Source organism: Diorhabda carinulata, chromosome 12 (genome assembly GCF_026250575.1).
Source record: "Diorhabda carinulata isolate Delta chromosome 12, icDioCari1.1, whole genome shotgun sequence".
Taxonomy (NCBI): Eukaryota; Metazoa; Arthropoda; class Insecta; order Coleoptera; family Chrysomelidae; genus Diorhabda; species Diorhabda carinulata.
Window position 1 is genome coordinate 2,947,455 of NC_079471.1, and position 24,421 is coordinate 2,971,875.

The window sequence follows — 24,421 nt, forward strand, 5'->3', positions numbered from 1 at the left end:
TAGTTGTAGTATTTGGTCAGACAAATCTGAAAAGAAAATTGAGTTGATGAAATGAAAGGAATTATGATCCTAGGAACACCCCTTAAGGATGTAGACGTTGAGGGCCGGTATAAAGGACGGCCCACTTTTTTGGGCTAAATCGAAGGCGGAAGCAAACATACCGATGGTGATACCTTAACCATAATCAGGTGTCGCGAACAATTCTTGTGGAAAACCTAGCGAAATTCCAAGTGTTCTACAAGAGGCGAGATCATAACTAATCGTCCTATTCACCTCCGAGGGCTCGGAGGAGCACTGCACCCAATACCCCTAAAGCATCGGATCTGCCGATATTGAAGATTTTGACAAGACTCTGCTTAAAATCAACATCAGTTGTACGGAGAAAGTAGACCAAGTGTTAACGATTCCAGATCCTAAGATTGCTTCGACCTCCAACCCTCATCCGCCCAGAGGTCCAGGTGAAGCTTGTTAAAAGACCAAGAACCTTCCATCACTTGCAATAGGTTCTAGTGGTAGATACGCGAAATCTGAGGGGCGATGCAATCTACAACTGGCAACCTAATACTGGAAGAACAGCTGCTGGATTTCATTGATGATTCAACTGGGCTATCTCATATGATAGAGGAACCAAGCCACCGTAGTTTCTCCCTCTTTACCTGGCTAAGAATCATCCTAATTTATCAAAAGGTTCAAATCAAAGCGCCTGATTGACTTTTCAAAGACATCGGTCTTTGGTAATTAGTGGGGTACAATGAAACTATCAGAAGATTCCCTTGGTCGCCAATTATTCTACTTACAATACAGGATTAAATATATTGATAGGTAAGTTGAATGGATCTGATTGTAAACGCTGATGTCAATAAAACGAGTTATAAGAACTTTGAAATCAGCTATTACAGTGGTTATTAAGATTATATTACTGAAGTGCTCTCAATGTTAAATTGAATGGTTTAATTATGTATCGACAAAGTTTTATTTACCAATCATCAAATTACAATCACTAATTCCTTGGTTGTGGAATAAGCTTTACCAGTAGAATTCCATTTGATTCGAAATAGTAAACATCTATTTGTATAAAAAAATCAAAATTAATATATTAATGTCTAAATTTGTAACTAAAAAACCAAACAAAGCAGATAAATAGTTGAATAGAAACCTAATATATGTTCAGTTATTTACATATGATAAATAAAAGCTCTAATTATTTTATTTATATTTTCATATAATTACTTATTTGAGATATATTTAATAATACATAAAACTACACCAAAATTTTGATTAAATATCTTATTTAACTGTATAATTATGATTTGTGTGATTAAGGGATGATCAAAACTTTAATTTCGAAGTTCTTCATAATGATTACTTGGAAAACTTGAATCAACACTAATACTATTTTTTTTTAATAATTCTAAATAAATAAAACCATGTTTAATAATCTTGTATAATAAATATCAACTTTATAAAATAAACTGGATCACTTCAATCTTGAACTAAAAATCTGACACTCTTCCTTTTCTCTCCCAGTCTCCATATCTAGTTGGTTCGGGGCCTCTAGGGCCACCAATCTCTCCTGTGTGTGGATTGGTATTGTCAGGCCAAGGTGGTAATGGTTCTTCTTCTTCATTAGGATGTTTTCCAATTTGTTCATCTAATTTTCCAATTGGAGTTTTTTGTTGAAGTTTCTTTCTAAATTCTTCCATTCTTGATGAAGTCGTATTTTTGGAAGTAGGAGAAACTGAATCTTTTGTAGACGAAAATTTGTTTACACTTCCTAAAACGTTGTTATAATAATATAACGGTGATTTTATTTGAAATTTACTCACTTTCCCATGCTGAATAAGTCGGAGAAAATGGTGAATTTTTCATTGATCTCAGCACATACATCATAATGCTCATTTTGAACAATTACTTGATTTTCGTAGATTGACTATTATGTTTTAGATCTCCATTTTTTTCAAATAAATGACAATGAAATGCATTTGACAAATTATCTATCAAATCATATTTGTTTTTCATCACTCACATTGCGCAATAAAAGATATAGTATTTAGGTAAAAAAATTAAAAGTTGACAACGCTAGCAACTATAGATAATCTGAAAATGTATAATAAAAAATTCTTTTTTATAATCTGTTGGTATAATTCAAAGTAAAAGAAGAATATGTAACCTACAATTAATTATTTTGACAGCTTATCAACAGTCCGGCTCTCTTCTCTCCTCAGTACCTATGGGTTCACTGTTCTCAGGATTCAACGTCACTAGAATTAAAATAATTAAATGAAAAATGTGGGAAGTTATTAAAAAATTAAGACGGTTCGATGCATATCCTAAAACACTTGAAGATGTTAGAATCCAAACATATGGAGGAGGAGCGAGTAAATACTCATTTATAATATAATTAAACAATTTATATTAATTACAAATTTGTTTTAGTAACTATTATAAGTGTTATCCTAATGAGTTTACTATTTTGGTCAGAATTTTTAAATTATGTGACTCCAGATATTACAGAAGAATTATTTGTAGATACTTCTAGAAGCCCTAACATTCAAATTAACTTAGATTTTATTGTTCCTAGGATATCTTGTGACTGTAAGTGGATTTCTGTGGTACAATTGCAATTATATGACGAATTAATTATTAAAATTGTTTTATATTTGCAAGGTTTAGTAATTAAGTAAGTATTTTATGTTATGAAATTTTAGTTTTAGCATTAGATGCGATGGATTCTTCAGGAGAACAACATTTAAAAATAGATCATAATGTATATAAAAGAAGACTTGATTTAGAAGGAAGACCTATAGCTGATCCTAATAAAATTAATATCACCATTCCAAAAAATACAACGGTAAGTCTATATAAACTAAAATTTAGTCATTGAGTCAAAAATAATTTTGGATCTTGTTGAAATTTCAAATATAAATTAAAAAGATAAATTTTTGAACAAATGCTTAAAATATTGAGAAATAAGCTTAAACTAAAGTTGTATTTTATTATTTTACATTTTTTTTCAATAAAGGACTCTACTCAATCCATATGGAAATTGGGTTCCAGTCCATTTTTCTAGAACTTGGCACAATGGTAGTTTGAGGTTGGAAGGTTTTGGGGTTGAGTCCATGGAGACTTTGCTTCAAACTATCATTATGCAAAATTTCAGAGAAAACTGACTGATAATCCTCCTATTATGGTACCCTTCTGGGTATGGACTCTTCAGGTTTTTTTGGGATTTGGGAGGGTTATGGAATTTCATGTCCATTGAGACTCCTAATCAGTTTGCCTTGAACTATCATTGTGCTTAGGTTTCAGAACAATTGGTCAGAACCAATTCCCTTCCTCCCAGGGTATCTTTGGATACTTCGGTGGTAGTTTTTACGGGGGGGGGGGGCGGTTTGTGCCTATTGAGACTTTTTGGCCTGCTACAAACTATCATTGTGTCAAGTTTGTTTGAAACTTGGCACTTTCAGAAAAGTGTTTAAGGCATTTCGAGGTAGCCCTTTTGAAATGCAAGTGTAAAGCAGTTTTTATCTACTTTCATGTATCACAATCTTAAAAACAATAGAAAAGGGATCTTATTGATTCACCTTAACCCATGTCTATATTAGTTTCTTCTAAACTTGAACAATAATAAATTTTATAGCAAAATTCCAACAAAACAGAATGTGGAAGCTGCTATGGTGCTGCAGATCGTTGTTGTAATACTTGTGCTGATGTAAAAGAAGCCTACCGGGAGCGAAAGTGGGCTTTAGACAATATTGACAGCATAGAACAATGTAAAGATGAGAAACATAGTGAAAAACTGAAAACAGCTTTCACTCAGGGCTGTCAAATTTATGGCAGCCTCATAGTTAATAGGGTCAGTGGAAGTTTTCACATAGCACCCGGAGAGAGTTTTAGTGTTAGCCATTTGCATGTCCATGACGTTCAACCATTTTCATCGAGTGAGTTTAATACATCTCACAAGATAAGGCATTTGTCTTTCGGAAATAGAATAGAGAGCCACACACATAATCCTTTGAAAGATTTAGAGGTCTATGCTAGTGAAGGTATGTAGATAAGTTTTTTTTAATTATATAACTATATATAAAAGTGAATTATTTATGGAAAACAAAAAGTATGTGTTACTTAATTAGTTGCTGTTTATTTTGTATGATTACAACCATGAAAACTACCATAGGATGAACCTAAGGTAGTAACTCAAATATAACTTTAATAGTTACTTTGTAATACATATTTTTTATTTTGATATATACCCCTAATCGGTGATTATATGTTATTGGAAAATATTTGTTGAACATAGGAAATCCATAATTTTTTTCTCTAGATTTGTAGTTCTTTCATTCGTGTCAGTGAATATTTTCTGACCTTTCTGAACTTTTTATCAGTGGAGACTCATTTTAGGATTGCCAAGTTGATATTTCAATTGTTACATTACTAAAGGTTAAAATAGATAAAATGCATATTTTCAGATTTATTAAAACTGAAATTTTCACACTTCTTAAATCAGTACTAAAAATTTATTGTATAAATAGTAAATAATCACATTTAATTCATACAAGTCTAATTAAGAATATGAGACATTTTATGTGAAGCCAGTGCAACATGTATCCCAAATATCTTAACACCTTAACCCAGATCCTATAGCCAAAAATGTCCCAAACGATCCGCCTCCTTGGAGCATCACTTTTCCTACAGTATTTACCAGCTCTCTACCTCGAAGGCCGCCTCTAAAAAATTTTATTAATTGACCAAAAAAATGTAAATATCAGATCTTTATTATATATTCGTATGTTTTTTTTCTTCTAATATTCACCTAAGAGCGGAAAATCCTCCAAACAATGCACCACTGGCCATTCCAACGCAGAATCCTAGAAAAAATCCCATTTTCATCCTGTCCACACAGGAGGGACCTTGCTGTTGATAAACGCCGCCCGGTACAGGCATATTTTCACTATAGCGAAAAATAGTTTTTTTTTTCAATTAAAACGATTTATTTTAAGTGATTATAAGTTTTTTGATTATAAATAATCCCACTTACGAAACATTTTTCACTTTACATGTGATTATAAAAAAGTTGTGTCGAAAATGAAAAGTCAAATGTCATTCTTTATTCAGCTGTAGGCATTTTTTCGTATATATATTTAAAAGTGTAATTTGATATTGGCGTGAAATGTTGAAGTGCTGAAAACTCTCAAATTAACACACCTCAATTAATAATGGATTCAATAATTGCTTGATTAAATTTTTATGTCAAATATGTGAATTATTCTGATCGATAAATACATATTATATCTTTAAAGTTTATCATAAAATATTTACTTTATATGGGTTGTTTTTTTTTGTTATAATACCCATTTGAAAGGTAAACAATGGTTCAGTTTTGACGCTGCACCAATTTAAGATGGCGCTCTAGTCAAAATGTACCACGTGACATCATTTGACGGTTTAAGCCAACGATATATTTTTAGGATCAACGATGTTTCAATACTACATAAAGATTGTTCCTACTTCTTACGTTAATAAGGATGGTACAATAATAAGTTCGAATCAGTATTCAGTGACTAAACATCAAAAAACAGTATCAATTATAAGTGGAGAATCTGGAATGCCAGGAATATTCTTCCAGTACGAATTATCACCCCTGATGGTTAAATACACAGAGAAAGAAAAATCTTTCGGTCACTTTATTACGAATCTTTGTGCGATAATAGGGGGAATTTACACTGTTGCCGGTTTATTGGATCGGCTTTTATATCACTCTATAAAAATTATACAGAAAAAAATTGAATTAGGAAAGTTTAATTAAAGATTATTTCACTAAATTTTCGTTTCATTTTAATAAGCCCTTTACCTATGTAAACTATATCGAGGTATGTTCCGTTATTCGAGTATTGTTTTGATTCTGCCATAAGAGTTTTAGGAAATAGCGCAATTGACTATTTCTATTCCATTCTTCTCATGTTACTGGTTTAAGACTTTAGCCGGAAAAAATACAGCCACATAATTTTGTGAAATTAAAGCATGAACTACGTACAAGTATTGTATATACAATATTATGTGGATATTCTATAGACAATGGTACATTCAATTGGAACAAAAATGAATTAAACTCTATAATGTTTTTTGAAATTACATAACTGAGTAGCAGTAGTAACCAAAGTAGAGACCACGAAAAAGAAGAATTTTTGGTTATATATAACGTCTTTTAAAATTAAAGTCAAGTGTTTGACCTATCAAAATAAAATATATAATCCACAATTTTTTTTAAAATGGATTTACTGGGATCAATTATGAATTCGATGGATAAACCTCCAAGTTTAAGTGAAAAGGAGAAGTTGTTAATAAAAAGTAAGTATATAAAATTAAGTCAACCATAAATCAATTTATATTTCCTAGAACGAAAACAAGAAAATGAACGACGTCAATTAGAAGAAAAGGAGAAGTTGAAACGTTTTAAAGAACGCGTAGCTGCTAAATTTTCATCTCATTTTCAAGATCCAAATAATATGACTTTAAAATTCGAACCTATGGACCAAATATATAGGAGTATAGTGTAAGTTACTAAACATTTACTTGTTAATATTAAATCACTAAACAATCATTTACTATAACAACGATAGTTTTTATTGAATATACGTTAATACCTAATGATAAGTTATGAAAATCATTTGGCCATTTGTATTTTCCTTTATATTTCATACAATAAATCTTTTTAAACCATTTTATTTGGTTTTTTCGTTTGTATGTCACTAGAAATATGCAATTGTAGTTCAACTGTGGATAGTATCAGAAGGAAAATTAGGTTTTGTATAAATTAAATACAGTAGTGACTTGATTAACTATAGTATAGTTGTCTTTTGGCATAATTGAATGAAGAAAAGTGTTCATTTAATATTGCAAATTTTATTTTAAAAATTAACGTTAATCAAGAGATTATTAAGAAATGTTATGTTTTCATATTATTAAACTTCTCGGACCTTCATATGTACTGTGTAATTGGATTTACTTAAAATTTTTATTCATTATTTCCTGTGTAATCATATTTTCCCTCTAGGCATGAATTAGCTGAAGCTAATGGTTTGCTGTCCTTTTCCTTTGGTGTTGATGGTGTAGATAGGTACATTAGAGTATATAGAAAAGAAAATCCACCATGTGAAGATGAATTAGCCGCAAGAAGAAGAAATGATATTTGGAATGATGAAATTAAAAAGAAACTTATTGAAAAAGTGAGCAATTTTTAATGTGAATTCATTATCTTATTTTGAAATTGTTTAATACTTACAGAGACAAATTGAGAAAATGGAGCAAGAAGAGGAAGAACGTGCCTCGAAAAAATCTAAAAAATTTACACCTAATACCAATTACAAAGACAAGTATGTGCATTTGATAGGACAAGATGCAGCTTTGGATGCTGCTAGAAAAACAGAAACTAATAAATCTTATGGATTCGGTTTGTAACTTGTACTTTGATGATACTGTAATTTATGTATTTATATATTTCAGTTCCCAGTGAAAATAAGAAGGATAATAGATCGATTGAACAGACAATGGCAGACATAAGGGCTAAGAAAAGACAAAAACTGGAATCTAATGAACCTACCTCTAATGCTCTTCCACAGACTTGAATATATATTTTTTGCAATCATGTTGATGATCTTTTTTGTAACTATAAGATTGTTGAGTATTATATTAGCTGTAATTAATTCTGTTCTTAAGTCCAAAGAAATATTTCAAATTATAGATGTATAGTTTTAAAAAGATGTACTATGAATATTTGTCTTATTTTAAAATTTGAATACGATGCCTTTCTCTTATACCCCTTGAGATACTAATCAACACATCTAGGTCGAGAGTTTTGATATTACTAGATCCAAAAAGTATTTAGGTAGACTGACAAATATAAAGTCCGAGGAGGATGGAAGAAACTCATGATAAATATTTAGCTCCTTCGAGGTCTCTTTACTAGCAAGAGTCTAAAAACTGTTGTTTATTTAAGATAATTAGAAAACAAATGAGAAGATACATAATTTGGTCTCTTTTTGCTTTTAAGAATGTTAGATAATAGATTGCAATGTTATCAGTTAAAACAGAAATAAAACAATGTGCAGAATTATTTTTTTATTTGAAATACATAATATACAAAAACTATAAATAATATTTCAAGGATACTTATAAATTGAATATTAGTTAAATCTACAAAAAATCTGAAGAATACTTTGTTTTAGTATTCCTAGAAGTAGGAGATATACCTTTTCTTAAAGCAACATATTCTTGCTGCAATTTTTTCAGTGTCTGACATTCGTAACCTACATTTCTATTGTAGATTTCTTGGGAAACGTCTATAACGTTTCCCAGAAGAAAATCTGCATTTTTAGTCAAAAACATCCTTTTCTGAAAAAAACAGTTTCCATCAAGGAAATAAAAAAAAATAAAATAGAATTATAATTAGTTATTCTCATGAAATACAAGTAATAACTTGACACATGGATGAGTTGAGAAACTTAAATTTGAACCAAAAGAAACGGTAATGATTAATAACACTAAAATTCTCTTTTTCCTCGCAACTAAACTGGTTCAGAATATTCAGTAACTGCATAATTATGTAGCAAAAGAAGGAGTTACGTCTAAAAATAAGAAGAATCTAACCAAATACAATAATTTATTTACCTCTTGGTTTGTTTCATTTCGTAATGCATTATCGTTATGTTTTAATTGAGCATCGAAAACATTATAAAGAGTCTCGTCTATAATATACATCAATTCCGTAGTTTTTAACTTCATGCAATCATTTAAAAATTGAAAAAACATTTTAGTGAACGATAAAGTACTTGTTGTGAGTTGGAGCCAAGTATCACCTAAGAATTATATAAAAAATATGAAAAGTTTTGTTTCAGAAACAGAAAGACTAACCCACCGGAAACAAAACTTTCTAAATGTACCCCCATCAGAGAATATTCATGTATAAATCTACTCAAAGCCGATTTCGAATGCAAATTCATTGGATTCCATTTATCTTCTATTGCTCTCAATTTAATTGAATCTATCAATTTATCTCTTGAATCTTTTAATGCTTTTATAATTGAAGACCTCAAAGTACCATCTAATTGGTAACATATATCGAGTCCATACGAATATAACTGAAAATTATTATTATTATTAATTCATCTAATCAGTCTTATATTGTAATGCCTACCCTTTCACATTGTGACCGAACCAATACTATACATTCCGTAACTGTAGATAGTGATGTTTGTGGCATGAAGACTTGTTTAATGAAGTGGGTGGTAAAAACGAGCAGTTCGTTAGTAGCCCAGACAACATATGCTGAAAAATCAGAAAAATTTTTGGATTTCACAAAAAAAATTACCATAGAACCATTATTAATTTTTTTTAAACAAGTACACTGTCTATTTTCTTGATTTCACACCATGCTACTGTTGTAAATAATGACTTTTTTTTATAATCAGTAATTAAACAAAAGTTTGGCTAGAAAACTGGTAAGTACAGTTCTTGAATTGGAGGATTAGACTCTATTGAAGCTAGATACGTCGTTAGAAAATAAAATCTTTATTATATAAGACTGTCATCATCATTCCAATCTGGATATATGTCATAGAGCTGTGAGGCTGTGACTTATACTAAGAGCACAATCAAAGATTCTGCGAGCAACTGTTGTAGCTCCCTAGTATGTTTCAATCCATAAAAACCTTCTAATTGTAACAATACAAGACAATACAAGATAGAAACCAAATACTGGAATCACATGTCAATTCTCTACTACAATCATTGATGCAAGAGAAGACTGAAGACTAAAGAGAAACTGACCAAAGGAACCTAAAATGGAGGAGTCTCATTAGAACATATTTGAGATTTTTTTTTCACTGCAACTTCCAAGTTGATAAAATATCCTATAGAATTGTAAATTATGATTGTTATACTAAAAAGACTTGCCAGGGGTAACAATGTTAGGTTAGACATAAAATCCCATTTCCTATCTCTAGTTAATGTTTAACAGGAGATTTTCTGGATACCCTGTATATACAAAAACGACTGAAAATTATCTGTTTATTAACCGACTGTGCCCTAGCCGCTTCCACCTCAATTTACTTCCCGTGCTGAGTGTTTAGGTTTTATTACTACATTAAAGTTTTCATTGAAATAATCATTGTTTCTACTGACATTTCATATTTATAAAATATTATGATAATAAAGATATTCATTAAAATACAAGATACAATTCTAGGCCTGTTTTAGTGGGTTGCAGTAGTTAAATGTTAAAAAATCTTGCACTTGACTTAAGGGGTGGTCCATATAACGTCTAAACCTCCTAAAAAGGGGCGTAGCACACCAAGAAATCCTAACTAAAGGCGTCGCAGTGAAAAGGTTAGACTTTATATCACATGAATGGTTTAAAAGTATTCGAAAGACATAATTTAATTACCTGATGCACAATTTGGTGAATTTGGAAAAGCTCTTAGAAATTCCTCGGACATATGACACATATTTGTGAATACTACACTTGCTAAATGCCTTATATAAGTTGTTGTAGAACCTTCTCTTTTTACTCTTTTGCATTGGGTCCTCAACATACTACTACATAATTTCAGAAACAGATTGCAAGACTAAAATAAGAAAAAACTATTATTATTTTCTAAAGAACTTATGATATATTCTAAAGACTTATATTGGCCATTAAAGCAGTAGATATTAAGGGAAGGTAACTCAGTGATTACTAAAAAATCAATTATAGTTCAAAAAAGTGAAAATAATTATAAAACACCCTAGAATATTAAATAACTATAAAAGTATATAGATAAAATATAAGTTATGAAGAAAATTATATTAATTATCTTATAATAACATTAGAAATAAAAACATTTTACTTGAGTCTCCCTTCCTAACTGGTTAAGTAACCTCACGGCTCTTCTAGCAGCTCTGAGTCCTCCTTGCAAAGATTTATCTGGATTGACTTCCAATTCCTTCATCAACACTTCAGTCAAACTATGTTGGCGCTGTTCAGCCTAGTTCAATTAAAAATAAGTACTTTTTGATCGATAAACTGTATAATAAAAAAAATACTTGCTTACTTTTCTCTGGATATCAATTAAAACTTGATCATGTTTGTCGTTTGTAGTTTGCAACTGATTAATGTATTCTTTGGATTTTTGTAATAATGAAAGAGCTTCTTCGAAATGTCTTTGTGCTACGCAAACATCAAGCTCTTCTGGGATATCTAAAAACCACTCTGGATGAACTGTTCCTAAATCTTCTTCTGGTTCTTCAAAAGCTATAAAATACAATTGTTTATATCTAATCTAGAAACCTGAAAGAAATATTTGAATTATTTAGTATATTACGGTTATAACTTGATGATTCAATGGAAGTTGAACGCGAAGGTGATTTTTCTGTAACTGATTCCCTCTTCTGTTGTTCTTGGGCTAATCTAGTCTTTTTTGCTTGATCAAATTTATCCAACCATTCTTTCTACAAGAAACAAGAGATGTAACATATTTGTGTTTAGATTTCAAATGTTTTACTTACTTTCCCAGAATTGGAGGAACATTGGAAGACTCTGGTATCCGGAAAAATTAGCAATTTGAAAGCGTGTTTGACATTCCCTAAATCCCTAACGTTCACAACTGCTAGACTACTCAAATCATACATAATTTCATAAATATACTTCATAAGTCCACGGCTACAAAATAAGATATTACATTTGATGGTCTCACTAAAATAGGCTTTAAATCTAACTAAGAATAAAGCAAGTTGAAATCACCTGTTAGAATTTCTGTTTGTTATCATGAAACTATCAGTGAATAAATACACATGAACAGTTTTTAAAGATGTATTTTCAGTTGGATCTATTTCTAGTAAATCTCCTTCAAATAGTAGTTTTCTTCCATGTACTTCCAATAATTCCTTAAAATGATTAGATTAGTGATGTGGGTCGGGCAATTGCCAAGTTTGGAATTTATAAAACCGACAATAGTCCAGGAATTATAAAATTATTAAAAAAATGATTTTCAATCTTAAGCTCAATCATACCTTAAACCAGAAATAAAGAAGATTCTCTATAATGAACAGTTTAAGATTGATTGTTGTTACCTATTTGTTACAATTGTACTTCCATATAATCCAAAACAAGTGTTTGTCTTTTTACATTTATGGTGTTTTATTGAAAGTTTCAACTGTCAAATAATACCTACATCGGCATAATGAAGTTCCAGAAAAAAATGTTTCATTAGACAAGATTTAATAAATAAATAAATAGAAAGCAAATCATTAGACTAAATATATAAATATTGTAAGAAAAATTTGATTAACTATTAATTCATTCATTAAAGTGCTTGTTTGTTTAAATAAACTTATTTCTTACTTTACATCCCTCTACTTTCTCTAAAATTGCCGCTAATTTCTGTTTATTATCTTCCTCAATATCCTTTTCAGTTGCCTTATTTTCCCTTTCTAAATTTATAGGTTGGGTATCTTCTAATATAGATGTTGTAGATAGAGCACTCAATAATGATTTTTGCTCTGAAAGTAAATGAGACAGCTGATACATCTCACTTTCCAAATCTAGCAATTATTAAGAAAACTTTTCTCGACCTGTATACAATACTAAAAAATTTAAAACTGTGAGAATCCATTATTTATATTGAAAAATTAATATCGATTATCAAACTTTATATATAAGCAATTATTGTAAATAAAAGGATACGTGAAATTTCTTTGGCAGTTTCAATAAACTGTACATAATTTTCATAAACATTTTTTTTCAAATTATTACTTGTTTCTTCTGAAAGAGCTTGAATCTTTCTACGAAGATTTTGTAGCTCGGATCCACCCACATAGTTTTGTGATAAACTTTTGACGTCTAAAATAAAAAAAAATAATATATATATTTATTTGTTATTTTTATTACATTTTTCTGGAATGAAGTCTTTTCCACTCAATAGCTTAAAGTTAGGTTCTTTCGTGTTTTCCATTTCAATTTGTCAGTTTGACATATAAAAATAAATATTTTGATAGCAGTGATAGCGTTGTTTTCGACTTCTTAACATCAAATTGCCTGATATAATCAGAGTATTCAGCTAATAGATAAGAGGCTATTCAGTTACATATACATTCAAGTGTTTGAACGATCCAATTTTATTCATTTGATCTTCGACGGATTTATATTAATTTTATTCCTTTTTCTTTGTAAATATAATTTGTCTTCACGCTATTATATAATAATAACTATATCGAAGGTCATTAGTCCACAGGAACACTAACCTTTCCAATTGACATTTTAGATAAAGCTCAAGTGTCATAAGGTTGTCACTGTTTTGATTATTCAAAAGTCAAATACAAAAAATGGCAGCGGAAATTAAACCAGCAACTCAATCAAATGAAAGATTTTGTACAACCAAAAAGCCAGTACTATTATCAAAATTAGATGCCTGTAGTGAAGACATTAATGCCGCTGTTATTATACCCGGCGAAGAAGGAATTATCAGTGTTTCAGATGATAAGTACGTAATATAAATGCTATAATATGCCTGTAGATGTAACGTTAGCCGTGTTTGTGAAACGCCACTTAAACATCGAAATATTCTGCTGTTAATAAAATATAATACAATATAGACGCAAAAAAAGTATTACTACAAGAAAATGATTCATTTCCAATAAGATTTGTTTAGCTTTACAACTAATGTAAATATAGTGTAGATAATTTAAAGTTTACAAAACGTTTATATAAATATTGACAAAAATTGTTTCTCGTTAAGTTGAATTCCAGCCAATTCCTTGTACAATCAATAGGAATATTTGTTTGGCAAGTTTCCAGTTTCATTTCTAATTAGGATAAACATACTTTTTATAGTTTTTGCATGATAACTTTTTTGATTAATTTACCAATTAAATTTTATTTAATTAGTAATACGTAAACATTTGATTATCCTCAAAAGTGTGATAGTTTAAATATTAAAGCACCTCAAAAATATTATTATCAAAACATATTCCAATTTTGTTGATTTATTTTAATATAAAACCATATGATGAAACTATTAAAAAAATATTTATTTTTAATTAAAAATCCACAGCGTATTATGTGATCTCACATAAGTAATTTAAAGTTTTGCTTATTCTTCTGGAGTTAATCAAAGAAAATGTATAGATATAAAATATGTGGTAACTTGTATTAATAAAGATGTATTGATGAAGCTTTATACTTTACTCATAGTCTCCACAGAACTTTCAGTTTTAACTGTGATTCTAACTGTTAGTTAAAGCTGTGCATGTGTAGGATCAAAATTAATTGAGATCATGCTTAAAAACTAGCCTGAGAAATCATTGCCTTGTGAAACTCCATGCGTTTGAGGTCGTATCAAATTAGTTAGACACAGTCACCTTGAGGATGGAGTTTTAGTTCATTTACAATGTTAATGTGTAAGTGATTGGATTTTTTTGAAAATAAAACATTTTGCCCATATAGTTTGCTTTTTTGTTTCTTCTAATGGCATCACACACCTCTATAGTAACAAATATCCATCAGAAACTGTTGTAAAAAGTATTTACTCCAAATATTGACTAAACTATAACATATTTTCAACTGAATGTGTATGCAGTCAGTTAAACTGAATTGCGTAAACTGTGCAGTTAAAACTGTATGTTTATGTGTTACTTTACATTCCAATTCCATTTGAAAAATAATTAAAAGCAGGTTTTAAATTGAATAGCTGTTGTATTTGTCTGAATCCATTCTTTCAGGACTGTTAGAGTATGGCTAAAAAGGGATTCTGGTCAATACTGGCCAAGTATTTGTCAATATATGCCAAGTGGGACCACATCTATTTATTACACTGTTGAAACTCGACAACTTTTTATTGGTCAAGAAAATGGTACAGTATCAGAATTCACATTAACCTCTGATTTTAATAGAATGATGCCTGTTAGAGAATATTTGTCGCATCAAGCTAGAGTTACAGAAATTATATTTGCTATTAATTGTGAATGGGTATTGAGCGTTGGTAGAGATAAAGTATTTTCTTATAATTGCACCCAGACAGGAAGGAATCTCGGAACGTTTAATTCAGAAGCTTGGTGCACAGCATTACAGTATCCTTTTAAAATAATTTTCAACATTTATATATTTATTTTTCATTCATTTAAATTCTCTTTTCTTAGTAATTTTTCCTATCAATTGTGTCAGATTCGATGCCCAAACAAAACATGCATTTGTTGGCGACTATTCTGGACAAATAACAATGTTGAAATTAGATAATAATGGAGTAACTGTTATAACAACATTAAAAGCACATTCTGGATCTATTAGATCACTATCTTGGGATAGTGATAGAAATATGTTGTTTAGTGGATCGTTTGATCATACTGTTATTGTGTGGGACATAGGGGGACAACAGGGCAATGCTTACGAACTACAAGGACACCATAACAAAGTATCTAGTCTTTATTATTCAACAAGTACCAAACAATTACTGAGCGCTGGAGAAGATTGCGTACTAGTATTTTGGGATATGAATCAACCTCGACAAGAAACCCCAGAATGGGTAGAGTCAGATTTATGCCAATTATGTGGTAGACCTTTCTTCTGGAATTTCCGAGCCATGATGGACCAAAGACAACTTGGATTAAGACAACACCATTGCCGCCACTGCGGTAAAGCGATATGTGAGAAATGTTCTACTGGGAGGATAACAATACCTTCTATGGGATTCGAATTTGCAGTTAGAGTTTGTGAACCCTGCCATATTGCACTTAAGGATAAAGAGTAAGTATTAAGAAACATTATTTTTACATTGATGAGGTTCTTTTATATAAAAAATGGAAACCTTATTAATAATTACTAATAGTACATTGTTTACAACACTTACAATTACATTCTTTCGTCCTTTGAGACTCCCATAGGTTATATTTATGAATAATGTGGATTACACAATGTTAATGTAGGGCTTGACCATAATACATTCGAAACTTTGTTATTGTTCTATGGATCTTGGTAAAAACAAAAGAAAAAGCTTCCTCTTTGTTATGTTGGACAGCCCGAAGAGCATCTTCTGTGGTAGTATCAGTAAAACAGAGTCAGGTCAGTGTCCTTTCTTCTATGCTCTAAGCTGTCCAAAAGATGGACGAATCTGGGCCTTGTAAGGGTTGTTACAGGACATTATCACTCTAGGAAGCACCTGATGAGATTAAGTATAACAGAAATTATTTAGTATATATTCTGTGGGGAGGAGGATGACACTGGTTCATCTAGCTCTGTAATACTAATTGTAAACATAGAGAAAAATTACTTCAGACTAGAAACCTGTGGTCTGGTACAGGTACTGGAGCTCATTAGAATCCTAGAACTATAAAGTGAGATGTAGATGACAAAAGCAATTCTGATAGCAGGGGAATATTAGAACCTAAAGTATCTCCGCAATATATATTTATCTATCATGTTTGTAAAAATAATTCTTTTCAACAGGAGACCTTCTTTGGCCACTTTTCATGATGTAAAACATGCTGTAGTTGCGATGAGTGTTGATGAAACAAATAAAAGGCTAGTTACTGTCGGGCAGGATCGTTTAATAAAAGTTTGGGATATAACAGCACTGCTTTGAATATTAAGTAAAATATTAAATGCATTCTAATGTGATTGAACACTTTTTTGTGGTCAGTTAAAGTAACGATCATTACATATTATACTTTTGTTAAAATTGAATGTTTACATTATTATTATAATATATAGGTTCTATTAAAATTGTATATGTATTATAATTCTGCTCTAGCTATTATTTCTCTTTTATTTCATAATAAATTGTTTATGAGTATTATTATTAAAAAGTTTCTACTCTTTACCTTATCTACCCTTCAATATCCTGTTAATGGTATCCTAAATCGTGTGGAATTGATGTATTAACAATATTAATAACATTAATAACAAATCTGAGCTTATCTTTATGAAACTATAAATATCCTTTAGTGATAGATCGATGCTTTTTTACTGGTTAAAATCTTCTTCGGAATGAATTAACCACAGGAGTTGAGCAAGTAGTATCCCAATCTAATTTAAAGCTAGTACTATAAATATTGAATGAACTTTAATATTAAAAATAACAAAAAATTGACGAAATAACCTTGAAGGTGGTTTATTTCAACGAAGATAATAAATATAAACAATATCATGCGCTATTTCTGACTATTTCTCCACTTTAACAATATCAAATTTGCGACAATTTCAAAGCGCAAATTTATTACCCAATATTAATAATTATCAATAGGAAACAATATCGACAACAACGTTATATTGTTCGTAGTGGCTAGAAAATATAGTTTTGAACTTCGCGGTAAATTGACAAACAATATTTACCTGTCGCCGCATTCCGATTGTCTTTGATCTAGAATATTTATCTATGAAAATTGATGAGGAGTTTGGGAACATTACTTATAAACTAGACCATTCAGTACCTAATGATATTAGTTGATTTAGATCTTAATTTTTACCTTATATCATGTCTAAATTAAAATATACTCGACAACTCTGCGATTTCGTTGTTATAAATATCATAAAACAATATGCCAACAGTAGAATTATAATGTCACTCACAGAACATACTCTAAGGTATGGGTATGTTCTATGAGTCTGTTTATCCTTAAATATTGATATTGAACGTAATATTGAGAAATTTCCCACTATAATTTGCATTAATTATTTGATTATTCATTCATATTTTGAATTATATTTAGAAGGTAAATGTTATGAATAGTGTATGAAGTAAATTTTATCAGAGATCTGGCAAGTATGTGTGATTGTCATTTACCAACATTAAGATTGTCCTTGAAACAACTATTGCCAATACACAAACTGAAAAGTAACTATTTAACTTGAATAATTTATACAGTAGTATTAACATTGTTACGTTCGAAATTATGTTGAAAATACCTTATTCTTAGCAGAAACTAATACATATTTTTACATATATACAAATTACTTTAAATGTATCAAAAAATCTTTAATGATTTCTTCAAGTTGGTCATTCGAACGATAAATTTAAAAAAGTAGTTGGCGCCGGCGACTTTCAGGCTGTTAAACCTCGATTGTTGTTGAATGTTTTATGTGCATATATTTAATTATAATTGTCAGGATATATTAGAATTTCTAATATTTTTAGATGCAATTCCGAAATAATTATTTTCCTTTAGATACCCGATTTCAAAAATAGTCTTGAGTTGGAAAATATACTTAACCTTACAAAATTGGACGCTGTCAGATTAGTAAAAACATTTGAAGAAAATTTGACAAAAATGGTTTTTTTATAGCGAAAACCATCAGCCAGTAAAATGTGGCCGTTATTACTAGATATGACCAAAGAAGAGTCTGTTCAGAATTTACGAAATCTAGGTATATAAACTTAAATTTTGTTCAATATTTCATTTAAAAACTATATCTAAAGTTTAAGCAAGTCAAGGCTGTACAGTATATAAAACAGTCTGAAGTAATTAGTTATTAGTGTGAATCCTACATTTTGCTTTATAAATATGGGTTTACTTTATATACAGCAGTTTAATTTTTAAAATACAATATCAATAGAACATTATTGTATATATATACACAGTTTTGAGCGTAAATTTTACTAAATTCATCTAATATCTTTCAATAAAGATTTTTGGTCCAATTATCCAGTCAAAATATATATTTTTAGTGCGTATTTTTTATGTGAATATCATCTGTTTATGATTTGTATTATCCTATTTTTTAGAATTAGAAGCTTATTCTTGTCTAGTTTCTGCTTTAAGGGCTCAAGGTCCTCTTGATGCAGATAAACGTAAGTTGTTGAAGGAAACTGGTTCTGCTTTAAATATTACACAAGAACGACATAAAGCAGAAGTTCGAAGAGCAATTAGTGATGAAAAGCTTAACACAATAGCATATCAGTAAGAAATTTTTTCACTATTTCATGGTAACATTGAATTTTTAATCAATTTCAAGTAAATTTTTAGCTTATTAATTTTCTTATTGATATTAGGGAAAATATCCTGAATATTTCGAATATGTTTTTAGTATAACTGGACAAATCGAGTCTTTAGAAGAATGGGCACAAGAAGGACGTAGATTAGTGCCTCTTTTACCGAGGCAAGCTCCTCAAACACTGTACTCAGCTATTGCAAATGACGTTGCAGAGAGTGCTAGTCAGTCTAATAAATTATTACCATCACCAGCTAATACTGAAAGGAAAAGGCCCGTAGTTTCTCCAATCACTACAATAGCTAATCCTGATACTTGTAAAAATATATCATTTCGAGTCCCTGAACCACCTAAACAAGATGAAAATGTAAATAAAAAGAGGAAATTGGTGGGAGTTACTGAAAATGCAAATATTACGCATAATTTGTTATCTCCCAAATTATGTAGGATTCAGCAAATATACAGGTAAGTAATTATTGGAATGCAGATATAAATTAACATACCTAAAGGATCTATTGTGCTCCATTTTTTCGCTGTGATACTGGGGATCCTCAGTGTTTACAACTAATTTATTAATCACGTCCATCAAGCAAAACCTGTTCCTAGCTAGTATATTTCAAAAATTTGTTACAGCAAAATTAAGCTGCAACCATTTAAAAAAAGTCAGCTTATAATAAAGTTGACATTGTGACATAAATTTTTCATATAGAGGGTGAAAATTAGTTGCAAACCTTTCAAATAGTGGGATTGATAAAAAATTGAGAAAAATCAAAATTCTTTGAAAATTTAAAAACTGTGAATCAGATACAGAAGGTGTAAAGACTGAAAATATTATTCAGCAGTTAATTTTTAATCGCTATAACTGAATAAGGCAGGATAATTTGACAAGATATCAAAAAAGGAGCTTTTTTGAAAAAAATAATACAAGTTGGTTCAACGCCTAAAAAATATCAATCATGTTTACTTAGGGAAAAAATAGTGAATTAATTATATTATTATTTGAGGAGAAAGCTTCTGAAGGTTGTTGGTTGAGCTTTTAACTTTGAGCTTCATATCTGTTAAGTCTAGTGTCTTCAGTTGTCCAAAAAGTGATAGACTCCTTCTAGTATTCCAGTAGGGTAAAGGGGCAGTCTAGTAGTAGTCCAGGGGGTGAAAAATATGTCTCTAGTACAGATATTGCTCTATTCAAGTTACATAGGTCATTTAGACAGCTTGCAATTGTGGTTATGTTATACCAACTAACTCATTCAGTCTTGTGTTTTGATTTAAGAAAAAACTAACAAAATATATCTCATATCATTGAAATCAATTTTATGGGATAAGAAAGTTCGTACTATTCAAAATTTAAGTATAATGACTACCATAGTGTACTGACTTGTGGGTGGAACGATAAAGATGATCCACTGGATGTGGTGTGTCCCCCGTTGCTACTGATGACTTGACATGTTCTTTTTGTTACTGATTTATATTAATTGATTAACTTTTTTATCTCAGTTACTTAATTTCATAAACAAAACTTTCCATTAAGACTAATATAATAAACAACTCAACTTTTTTGTTATTTGATATGTTACAGACAAAGGTCTAAAGTAAAACCAAAAGAATTGATAAAAAAGTCAGAAAACGAACATATTGACATGGTCCAACAGCACAGAATTATTCAATCAGTTCCCCAACCTCAAGCAGCTTCTTGTTCCTCACCGCAACCACAGTTCTTGAACCAAAGAATAAATGTACTTCAAAATATTACGTTGCAACCAATCAAAGATGAAATTATCGAAGGAGAAGAGACTGAAATGAATAATTCAAAATTACCTGAGCAGTCCATGACTACACCAGTTTCCGTATGTTCCAATGAAAACCAGGCGCCGAAACCTAAATTATTAACAAACTTCAAGCCTAATACAAGTATAACAATAAAACAACCTTCACCTCAACTAGCTGGACCTAGTAGTGAAATTCAGAAAAATATTAAGATAACAAATACAAAAAAACCTATAACAAAAGCAATCAATGCCGGTCAAAAACTGATTGTAGTATCTAACGCCCAAACTATACCATCGAGCAGTATTTTACAAAAGACTCTTCAAATACCTTTTGTAAAGAACATTTCTATAAAAAATTTTGAGAAATTCAAAATCGTCACTAGTAATTCCACACCGACTAGCTTACAATTAACCAATGTTACAAATTCTGGAGTTAATTCGGTGAAACACAAAGTGGTGTCAGTCAAACCAAATTCATCTTCGAAAAAAGTGATACCGCTATCCCAATTACAGGTTTTAAATTCAAAAGGAAATATAAAAGTACTTCCCATCGGAAGTAAAATTGTTAGCAAATCTGTAACCGGTACTTCGTCTCCTATATACATTGTAAATACAACTCAACAGCTAACTAAATCAACCCCAACGCAAGTCGTTGCTACGAGTCAAATACAATCAGAGAAACCTGAAGATAAAAAAACAGAAATTGTAATGAGTGAAGTAGATGGTGTCTCGTCACCGACTAATAGAGAAAACGGAAAATCTTCAGTTTTGGAAGATATATTGAAAGCGTCTGGTATTTCTGAAGAAAATATATCCGAGCATTATGAAGATAAAGTTGAAGATACTCAGATTTCAAATAATAAAGAATGTTGTGAAAATCAGAATCCAGATGGTATTGCGGATAATGCCGTTACATTATCGAATAATTTCGAGGAATATTCAGTTGTTAATGAGCAACATATTGAGGAAGAATATGTGGATAGTGAATTTGGTAAGTAGATTTTCGAGTTTTTAAATTTTTTCATCCAAAAATTTGATTGTAACTCGTATTTCAGCTACAGCATTAAAATCTTTATCTTAATATTGCTGATAATTACTTAATACATATCATTATGAATTAGGCATATAATAGATTATTATCTCTTTGATTATGGCTAGCGCTTGGGGCGCCTACATATCCCTTTATTGGGGTGTATTGCTCCCCTTGTTCTTTTGAACAAAGTATCCGATGCTTTTTTTCACAATAATACTAGTATTTTTCATTCATAATTATTTTAAGCGCTTATTTAAAAAAATATTTTCAACTTTTCAATTTGATGTGTTTTAAAAACTTGTTTTTAGTTTCTTTTCACTTGAATTTATTTTTTTTAATGTTGTTTTATTGATGTATATATAATAAGATAGCGTTAGGTTAGGTTAGGATATCAAACTTTGTTTATTGTTGTACTTAGAAAGTTTTCTAGTCAACTACAAGGAAATTTTATTTCTTACTTATTTGTATATATTTTGCATACCACAAGCTCCCCAATTTTCACTATGTGTTTTGCTACATTTCTCAGGTAAATTATGTTTTCGTTGGCACAAGTATTCAACAGTTACATTAATTTATTATTAATAATAACCGTTAGATGAAAAATAATTTTTTTAGGGGAAAAAGAACCGATAGAGAAAGTTGAAGTAATTGCAAACGAGGTAATAGACTCTGACAATTCCTTACTCGCAACCCCTCATTTATCTGAAGAAATAACAACTGAAGAGGTTCCTTTACCCGTTACTTTGGATGATGAAGTATCGAAAGTTGATGATATGCAGTGTAACTGATATTTATTTATTATTTATAATTCGATATTTGTATAATTGTATTTAATTTTTTTGTACATTTTTGTATGTTTGCTAGGTATTGTTATTTCTTGAAAAAAAATTCTTTACGATAGAAAATTGTTTATCGTGGAACTTGAAATTTTGCTCAAATCCATTTATGATATTTCTCATTACTGGATTCTATTAAATTGCATGAGGTATGGTATTTGAACGACGTTTTCTTCACACTGTGATTTTCTCTGTAATATATAATATCTAATCTGAAATTATTATTTTATTTGACAAATTGTTGAATTTCTTTCTAAATAAATAATATAAGTATGATTAAAAACTATTATTGCAAACTATTATTTAATTTTGCCAGATATACGGAGTGTTCAAAAGTACCAACTCCAATGTTTACCGAATTATCATTACAATACTTTTTGAACACACTGTATTTTAAATATAGAATTATTAGTTAATGCCATATGGAAAGATGTTGAATTTCTTTTTAGAAAATAATATAAATGATTTGAAATCATAGTTGCAAACTCTTTTAACTCCAAACTTATTCAAATCATCTTCCACTTTCATTTCCTTTTTTATCCTCATTTACATCTTACTCTTTATATTCTGTTATGAAACATTTTGAACAACGGGGCATAATATTCAACAAATCGACACGAATATGTGTACTAATGCTGATGGCACTAATAGGAAGAAGTAAAATGAGACTGATTGAGTTGTTTGGAAGACATAAAAGAGAAATGAATGAAATTAAAACGTAGTATATGATCGCTTCAGTGGATAAAACTTCCAACACAGTGACCTTGCACTACAAAACAGAACCTTTAAGAGGATAACAACCTCAAAGTACTTTGGGAAGTCGATAGACAACAATGAGAAGTATTCAACATCCATTAAGGAACGAATACAAGCTGAAATCAGAACTTACTATGCAACTATGAGTCTAAAAACAAAATTTTTAAATGGTACCTGCAAAATGCAGATTCACAAAATTCTTATTCGCTTATTAATCTCATATGTGTAGCGGAACATTAAAACTGACAGTATATTAAAGAAAGAATCGAAAGAAAAGTAATCAGGAAAATATATGAAGGTGTGAAAGCTGGAGGTGAGTGGAGAATGTGATATAACTCTAATATAAGGGACATCCTACAAAACCGAGATATTATTCGTTTTATCAAAGCTTGAAGAATCTAATGGTTTAGATATATTCAACTTAGGGAAAGACACGTGAATATCAAAAAAAAAAAATTCTCAATGTTAATTCTTAACAATACGATGAAATGAGATGTTGCACAATGTCACAGGAGTGTGCTCCAAGTCAAGGAATATATTGCTATGGAGGTTCATTGTAGAGAAGATCAATGCCTATAGATGTAGTGCCGCGTGATAAGGTTATTTACAAAAAAATACCACAAATTTCACCATCATGAATGAATTTATGACGTATAACTCTTATTGAACAATCACTGTATTTCCCTGATACAGCTCCGACTTACTTTTATTTCCAAAACTAAAATCTGCACTTCGACCAACCCAGTTTGGTTTCAAATAATTTTTGCGGCGAGCATTGACGAAAATGTGTTTAAAAATTTTTGGACGAATGGATTAAGGCCCTATTTTACACGTGAAGTTTAAACGTCTGCTTAAGCCACAGATTTTTATGAGGTTTCATAGACAAACTAAGGTTAAACGTAACCGGCGGTCTGACGGATTCGAACTTTTTCAAAATGTTCACATTTTTATGATATTGTGAAGGGTTTTGATAACATCAGTGAGAATGTGATATTAAATAACTATTGGAAGGAATAAATAATAAAGATTAATTTATAAATAATTGTATAAATTATTCAAACTCATTTAACCACAAATA

At 30.2% G+C, this 24,421-nt stretch overlaps 7 protein-coding genes and 1 long non-coding RNA gene across 10 annotated transcripts; 4 read left to right on the plus strand and 4 right to left on the minus strand.

Annotated features, from left to right (window-relative positions):
• Positions 1-1,430: 1,430 nt before the first annotated feature.
• On the minus strand, positions 1,431-2,241 carry LOC130900247 (succinate dehydrogenase assembly factor 4, mitochondrial-like). Of its 2 annotated transcripts, XM_057810752.1 has the most exons (3): positions 2,175-2,241; positions 1,827-2,097; positions 1,431-1,774 (listed from the first exon to the last, which is right to left on the minus strand). In XM_057810752.1, the coding sequence occupies exons 2-3, from the start codon at positions 1,897-1,899 to the stop codon at positions 1,494-1,496; spliced, it is 354 nt and encodes a 117-aa protein (XP_057666735.1). In that variant the 5' UTR covers positions 1,900-2,097; positions 2,175-2,241; the 3' UTR covers positions 1,431-1,493. The 2 variants fall into 2 exon arrangements, with proteins under 2 accessions (XP_057666735.1, XP_057666734.1); XM_057810751.1 differs by lacking the exon at positions 2,175-2,241 and having other exon boundaries at positions 1,827-2,106.
• Positions 2,005-5,822, plus strand: LOC130900246 (endoplasmic reticulum-Golgi intermediate compartment protein 3). Its single transcript, XM_057810749.1, has 5 exons — positions 2,005-2,378; positions 2,437-2,595; positions 2,709-2,851; positions 3,641-4,046; positions 5,469-5,822. Exons 1-5 carry the CDS (start codon positions 2,288-2,290, stop codon positions 5,804-5,806), a joined length of 1,137 nt encoding a protein of 378 aa, XP_057666732.1. The 5' UTR covers positions 2,005-2,287; the 3' UTR covers positions 5,807-5,822.
• Positions 4,504-5,118, minus strand: LOC130900248 (reactive oxygen species modulator 1). Its single transcript, XM_057810753.1, has 2 exons — positions 4,814-5,118; positions 4,504-4,727 (listed from the first exon to the last, which is right to left on the minus strand). The coding sequence occupies exons 1-2, from the start codon at positions 4,942-4,944 to the stop codon at positions 4,619-4,621; spliced, it is 240 nt and encodes a 79-aa protein (XP_057666736.1). The 5' UTR covers positions 4,945-5,118; the 3' UTR covers positions 4,504-4,618.
• Positions 5,823-6,175: 353 nt separating the features above from the next.
• Positions 6,176-7,771, plus strand: LOC130900073 (sperm-associated antigen 7). The gene is made up of 5 exons (XM_057810410.1): positions 6,176-6,348; positions 6,397-6,553; positions 7,055-7,226; positions 7,285-7,450; positions 7,504-7,771. The coding sequence occupies exons 1-5, from the start codon at positions 6,270-6,272 to the stop codon at positions 7,623-7,625; spliced, it is 696 nt and encodes a 231-aa protein (XP_057666393.1). The 5' UTR covers positions 6,176-6,269; the 3' UTR covers positions 7,626-7,771.
• A 334-nt stretch (positions 7,772-8,105) lies between these two features.
• On the minus strand, positions 8,106-13,067 carry LOC130900072 (exocyst complex component 8). 2 transcript variants are annotated; one of them, XM_057810408.1, is made up of 13 exons: positions 12,923-13,067; positions 12,719-12,874; positions 12,377-12,576; positions 11,777-11,919; positions 11,542-11,695; positions 11,358-11,484; positions 11,088-11,287; positions 10,884-11,021; positions 10,442-10,622; positions 9,194-9,324; positions 8,915-9,137; positions 8,668-8,855; positions 8,106-8,391 (listed from the first exon to the last, which is right to left on the minus strand). In XM_057810408.1, the coding sequence occupies exons 1-13, from the start codon at positions 12,984-12,986 to the stop codon at positions 8,194-8,196; spliced, it is 2,103 nt and encodes a 700-aa protein (XP_057666391.1). In that variant the 5' UTR covers positions 12,987-13,067; the 3' UTR covers positions 8,106-8,193. The 2 variants fall into 2 exon arrangements, with proteins under 2 accessions (XP_057666391.1, XP_057666392.1); XM_057810409.1 differs by having other exon boundaries at positions 11,367-11,484; positions 12,923-13,048.
• A 239-nt stretch (positions 13,068-13,306) lies between these two features.
• Positions 13,307-16,830, plus strand: LOC130899864 (WD repeat and FYVE domain-containing protein 2). The gene is made up of 4 exons (XM_057810020.1): positions 13,307-13,514; positions 14,752-15,099; positions 15,194-15,772; positions 16,472-16,830. The coding sequence occupies exons 1-4, from the start codon at positions 13,357-13,359 to the stop codon at positions 16,605-16,607; spliced, it is 1,221 nt and encodes a 406-aa protein (XP_057666003.1). The 5' UTR covers positions 13,307-13,356; the 3' UTR covers positions 16,608-16,830.
• A 1,203-nt stretch (positions 16,831-18,033) lies between these two features.
• LOC130900086 (BRCA2-interacting transcriptional repressor EMSY) lies at positions 18,034-22,805 on the plus strand. The gene is made up of 5 exons (XM_057810428.1): positions 18,034-18,388; positions 18,747-18,921; positions 19,049-19,417; positions 20,529-21,709; positions 22,367-22,805. Exons 1-5 carry the CDS (start codon positions 18,328-18,330, stop codon positions 22,537-22,539), a joined length of 1,959 nt encoding a protein of 652 aa, XP_057666411.1. The 5' UTR covers positions 18,034-18,327; the 3' UTR covers positions 22,540-22,805.
• Positions 22,606-24,219, minus strand: LOC130900087 (uncharacterized). Its single transcript, XR_009060133.1, has 2 exons — positions 24,048-24,219; positions 22,606-22,778 (listed from the first exon to the last, which is right to left on the minus strand). It is a non-coding gene; the product is annotated as an uncharacterized LOC130900087 (long non-coding RNA).
• Between the last annotated feature and the right edge of the window lie 202 nt (positions 24,220-24,421).

Bases quoted from the DNA above. Each gene is read 5' to 3' on its own strand.
- LOC130899864 (XM_057810020.1), top strand. From the start codon at position 13,357: ATGGCAGCGGAAATTAAACCAGCAACTCAATCAAATGAAAGATTTTGT. The intron at 13,515-14,751 runs GTACGTAATATA...CCATTCTTTCAG, and splicing joins ATCAGTGTTTCAGATGATAA to GACTGTTAGAGTATGGCTAA. The intron at 15,100-15,193 runs GTATCCTTTTAA...CAATTGTGTCAG, and splicing joins GCTTGGTGCACAGCATTACA to ATTCGATGCCCAAACAAAAC.
- LOC130900073 (XM_057810410.1), top strand. From the start codon at position 6,270: ATGGATTTACTGGGATCAATTATGAATTCGATGGATAAACCTCCAAGT. The intron at 6,349-6,396 runs GTAAGTATATAA...TATATTTCCTAG, and splicing joins GGAGAAGTTGTTAATAAAAA to AACGAAAACAAGAAAATGAA. The intron at 7,227-7,284 runs GTGAGCAATTTT...TAATACTTACAG, and splicing joins AAAAGAAACTTATTGAAAAA to AGACAAATTGAGAAAATGGA.
- LOC130900248 (XM_057810753.1), bottom strand. From the start codon at position 4,944: ATGCCTGTACCGGGCGGCGTTTATCAACAGCAAGGTCCCTCCTGTGTG. The intron at 4,728-4,813 runs GTGAATATTAGA...AAAATTTTTTAG, and splicing joins GGAGGATTTTCCGCTCTTAG to AGGCGGCCTTCGAGGTAGAG.
- LOC130900246 (XM_057810749.1), top strand. From the start codon at position 2,288: ATGTGGGAAGTTATTAAAAAATTAAGACGGTTCGATGCATATCCTAAA. The intron at 2,379-2,436 runs GTAAATACTCAT...AATTTGTTTTAG, and splicing joins AACATATGGAGGAGGAGCGA to TAACTATTATAAGTGTTATC. The intron at 4,047-5,468 runs GTATGTAGATAA...ATATATTTTTAG, and splicing joins AGAGGTCTATGCTAGTGAAG to GATCAACGATGTTTCAATAC.
- LOC130900086 (XM_057810428.1), top strand. From the start codon at position 18,328: ATGTGGCCGTTATTACTAGATATGACCAAAGAAGAGTCTGTTCAGAAT. The intron at 18,922-19,048 runs GTAAGAAATTTT...ATATGTTTTTAG, and splicing joins CTTAACACAATAGCATATCA to TATAACTGGACAAATCGAGT. The intron at 21,710-22,366 runs GTAAGTAGATTT...TAATTTTTTTAG, and splicing joins ATATGTGGATAGTGAATTTG to GGGAAAAAGAACCGATAGAG.
- LOC130900247 (XM_057810752.1), bottom strand. From the start codon at position 1,899: ATGAGCATTATGATGTATGTGCTGAGATCAATGAAAAATTCACCATTT. The intron at 1,775-1,826 runs GTGAGTAAATTT...ACAACGTTTTAG, and splicing joins GACTTATTCAGCATGGGAAA to GAAGTGTAAACAAATTTTCG.
- LOC130900072 (XM_057810408.1), bottom strand. From the start codon at position 12,986: ATGGAAAACACGAAAGAACCTAACTTTAAGCTATTGAGTGGAAAAGAC. The intron at 12,875-12,922 runs GTAATAAAAATA...TTTTTATTTTAG, and splicing joins AGACTTCATTCCAGAAAAAT to ACGTCAAAAGTTTATCACAA. The intron at 10,623-10,883 runs GTAAAATGTTTT...TTCTTATTTTAG, and splicing joins AGTTAGGAAGGGAGACTCAA to TCTTGCAATCTGTTTCTGAA.